The 4,244-nt window shown below is 61.3% G+C and overlaps 1 protein-coding gene across 1 annotated transcript; it reads left to right on the plus strand.

Annotated features, from left to right (window-relative positions):
• The first annotated feature begins 429 nt into the window (after window positions 1–429).
• On the plus strand, window positions 430–3,673 carry FZD8 (frizzled class receptor 8). The gene has a single exon (XM_057304706.1). The coding sequence runs from the start codon at window positions 861–863 to the stop codon at window positions 2,949–2,951; it is 2,091 nt and encodes a 696-aa protein (XP_057160689.1). The 5' UTR covers window positions 430–860; the 3' UTR covers window positions 2,952–3,673.
• Window positions 3,674–4,244: the final 571 nt, after the last annotated feature.

Raw genomic sequence — 4,244 nt, forward strand, 5'->3', positions numbered from 1 at the left:
CCGGAGCCGGGAAGTTGGGTGAAGGGCGCTGCTCCCGCCGAGGAGGAGGAGGAGGAGGAGGAAAAGGAGGAGGCTGCGGAGGCGGTAGCAGCTGGGCGCGGGCCGCGCCACTCAGGTGTCTACTCCTCCTTCTTGGTCTGGATTTGGTTCTGTGTGTCCAGCAAGAAGGGGTCTGCCTACATCTCTCCCGATTGCCGGCCGGAGCGCGGAGCGGACTTTTACCGGAGGCGGAGTCTGTCAGTCCCGGCGGTGGACAGACGGACCGACGCCGGGGAAAGAGGGCGGCGGCCTCTGCGGAGGCGGGTCCCGAACTCCGGCGGCAGAACTGCGCAGCTTTGGGGGCGAGCATGAGTCCCCGGGGACAGAAAGGGGGCTGCAGGGGCTGACCCGGCGCGGGGAGCGGCCTGGCCCAGCCATCTTGACTGCGCACCGCGGCCCGAAAGGAAACTTGCTGTGCCGCCGCCCTCTGTGCCCGGCAAAGTCACCGCGCCGTCGCCGGCGCCGCGTGGAGAAGTGGCCGGGCGCGCGGGAGAGAAAGCGAGCGAGAGAGGGACGATGAGCCGGGGACCAGCCACTGTGCTGCGAGAGAGCTGAGTTCGACCGGCAGTCAGCAGGGCAGACTCTCGGGGACTGTGGTGCACGCCTGCAGAACCCTCACCGCCGCTGCCCAGGCTAAGGACCCCGCTGGGCGGACGCGTCCCGAGAAGGGACTAGGTTATCTGCAGACCCCCTTTCCGGGAGAGGCAGGAGGGAGACCAACAGGGCACCCGCTTTCCCCTTCTCCGGCTCCCTCGCCGAATCCCCCGGCGCCCTTCCGCGCGCCGCCTGGAGGGCGAGGGCGCGGGGCCGAGGCGCGCAGCATGGAGTGGAGTTACCTGTTGGAAGTGACCTCGTTGCTGGCCGCCTTGGCGCTATTGCAGCGCTCGAGCGGCGCGGCGGCTGCCTCGGCCAAGGAGCTGGCGTGCCAAGAGATTACCGTGCCGCTTTGCAAGGGCATCGGCTACAACTACACATACATGCCTAACCAGTTCAACCACGACACGCAGGACGAGGCGGGCCTGGAGGTGCACCAGTTCTGGCCGCTGGTAGAGATTCAGTGCTCGCCGGACCTCAAGTTCTTCCTGTGCAGCATGTACACGCCCATCTGCCTGGAGGACTACAAGAAGCCCCTGCCTCCTTGCCGCTCGGTGTGCGAGCGCGCCAAGGCCGGCTGCGCACCCCTCATGCGCCAGTACGGCTTTGCCTGGCCCGACCGCATGCGCTGCGACCGGCTGCCGGAGCAGGGCAACCCCGACACGCTGTGCATGGACTACAACCGCACGGACCTCACCACAGCCGCACCGAGTCCACCGCGCCGCCTGCCGCCGCCGCCTCCGGGTGAGCAGCCGCCCTCTGGCAGCGGCCACGGCCGCCCGCCGGGGGCCAGGCCCCCGTCCCGCGGCAGGGGCGGTGGCGGCGGGGACGCAGGGGCGCCCCCCACGCGCGGCGGCGGTGGCGGCGGGAAGGCGCGGCCCCCTGGCGGCGGCTCAGCGCCCTGCGAGCCGGGCTGCCAGTGCCGCGCGCCCATGGTTAGCGTGTCCAGCGAGCGGCACCCGCTCTACAACCGCGTCAAGACCGGCCAGATCGCCAACTGCGCGCTGCCCTGCCACAACCCCTTCTTCAGCCAGGACGAACGCGCGTTCACCGTCTTCTGGATCGGCCTGTGGTCTGTGCTGTGCTTCGTGTCCACCTTCGCCACCGTCTCCACCTTCCTCATAGACATGGAGCGCTTCAAGTATCCCGAGCGGCCCATTATCTTTCTTTCGGCCTGCTACCTCTTCGTGTCAGTCGGCTACCTGGTACGCCTGGTGGCGGGCCACGAGAAGGTGGCGTGCAGCGGCGGCGCGCCGGGCGCGGGCGGCACGGCAGGCGCGGGCGGCGCGGCGGCGGCGGCAGCGGCGGGCGCGGGCGCGGCGGGCGCTGGAGCAGGCGGCCCGGGCGGGCGCGGCGAGTACGAGGAGCTAGGCGCTGTGGAGCAGCACGTGCGCTACGAGACCACGGGGCCGGCGCTGTGCACCGTGGTCTTCTTGCTCGTCTACTTCTTCGGCATGGCCAGCTCCATCTGGTGGGTGATCCTGTCGCTCACGTGGTTCCTGGCGGCGGGCATGAAATGGGGCAACGAGGCCATCGCCGGCTACTCGCAGTACTTCCACCTGGCCGCGTGGCTCGTGCCCAGCGTCAAGTCTATCGCCGTGCTGGCGCTCAGCTCCGTGGACGGCGACCCGGTGGCTGGCATCTGCTACGTGGGCAACCAGAGCCTCGACAACCTGCGCGGCTTCGTGCTGGCGCCGCTCGTCATCTACCTCTTCATTGGCACCATGTTCCTGCTGGCCGGCTTCGTGTCGCTCTTCCGCATCCGCTCGGTTATCAAACAGCAGGGCGGCCCCACCAAGACGCACAAACTGGAGAAGCTCATGATCCGCCTGGGTCTCTTCACCGTGCTCTACACCGTGCCCGCCGCCGTCGTGGTCGCCTGCCTCTTCTATGAGCAGCACAACCGCCCGCGCTGGGAGGCCACGCACAACTGTCCGTGCCTACGGGACCTGCAGCCAGACCAGGCGCGCCGGCCGGACTACGCCGTCTTCATGCTCAAGTACTTCATGTGCCTCGTGGTGGGCATCACCTCGGGCGTGTGGGTCTGGTCCGGCAAGACGCTCGAGTCGTGGCGTGCCCTGTGCACCCGCTGCTGCTGGGCCAGCAAGGGCGCCACTGGGGGCGGGGGCGCGGGCGCCGCGGCCGCAGGGGGCGCCGGGGGACCCGGGGGTGGTGGGGGCGTGGGGTCCGGAGGGGGCGGGGGCCCGGGCGGTGGGGCGGGATCCCTCTACAGCGACGTCAGTACCGGCCTGACGTGGCGATCTGGCACGGCCAGCTCCGTGTCTTATCCAAAGCAGATGCCATTGTCCCAGGTCTGAGGGGAGGGGAGGGGGCACCCGGAAGGAACCGGGAAGGGGGCGAGGAAACCAAGTGCGGCGAAGGGACACTCGACGGGCTGAGGTTCCCACCCCTTCACCGTGTTGATTGCTATTAGCATGATAATGAACTCTTAATGGTATCCATTAGCTGGGACTTAAATGACTCGCTTAGAACAAAGTACCTGGCATTGAAGGCTCCCAGACCCAGCCCCCTTTCCTCCATTGATATGCGAGGAGCTCCTCCCGCCAGGCGTTAATCTCTGTTGGCAGAAGAGGGTGGACTCTGCTGCGTTTCAGAACGCAAGGTTTGGAGCCCTCGCTGGTTGCCATTTGCTGAGCTTGAAGCCAGGTCTACAGATTTCACCTGAGGGACCTAGTTTTCTCCCTCGACTCTCCTACGTAAACTCTTACTCCTAACATATCCTAGAGGAGGGATGACCGGGACCTAATGGAATTGCACGGTTTGGGTATTCTTAATGACCAGGCAAATGCCTTAAATAAACAAACAAGAAATGTCTTAATTATACACCCCAAGTAAATACGGGTTTCTTACATTAGAGGATGTATTTATATAATTATTTGTTAAATTGTAAAAATGTGTAAAATATGTACATATCCAAAGATATACTGTCTGTACATTTTTTGTAAAAAGTTTAGAGGCCACCCTGTAAGAACAAATATAAGTATTCTATTTTGTCAATAAAATGACTTTTGATAAATGATTTAAGCATCGCCCTTTCCCCCTGCCTCTCCTAAGCTGTTACCTTTAAAGTGCTTGCTAAGGACGCGTTGAAAAAATGGACATTTTCTGGTTTCTCATTCTGTACACTGACCTTAGGCATGGAGAAAATGACCTGTTAAACTCTAGTTCTTAAGTTGTTAGCAAAGTAAATATCATTGTTGAACTGAAATCAAAATTGAGTTTTTGCACCTTCCCAAAAGATGGTGTTTTTCGTGGTAGCCCTTTTCTCATCCATGGATAACAACACTCACCTTAGTGTATGTAGATGGAACTTTTGCAAGGCAACAATTGCACTCAGGCCTTGTTATTTATCTTGTACAATACCACGAAAGGCTTCAAAACCCCACATTTATTTCTCAGTGTCCCTGATTCTGAAAGCACCTGGGTTTTCAGGGACTGAACAGTGTTGAAGTGTAGAGGTTAATGTTTTAAACCATAGATCACACTTTACGGTGTAAGTCACTTGACTATCTGGTAGTGGAGCAGGCGCTCTTTAATGGATTAGACTAACGGGTTAACATCTTAATAACCTTCCAGGCTTGTGTATATCA

This window comes from Ursus arctos, unplaced genomic scaffold (genome assembly GCF_023065955.2).
Source record: "Ursus arctos isolate Adak ecotype North America unplaced genomic scaffold, UrsArc2.0 scaffold_30, whole genome shotgun sequence".
Classification (NCBI taxonomy): domain Eukaryota; kingdom Metazoa; phylum Chordata; class Mammalia; order Carnivora; family Ursidae; genus Ursus; species Ursus arctos.

Bases quoted from the DNA above. Each gene is read 5' to 3' on its own strand.
- FZD8 (XM_057304706.1), top strand. From the start codon at position 861: ATGGAGTGGAGTTACCTGTTGGAAGTGACCTCGTTGCTGGCCGCCTTG.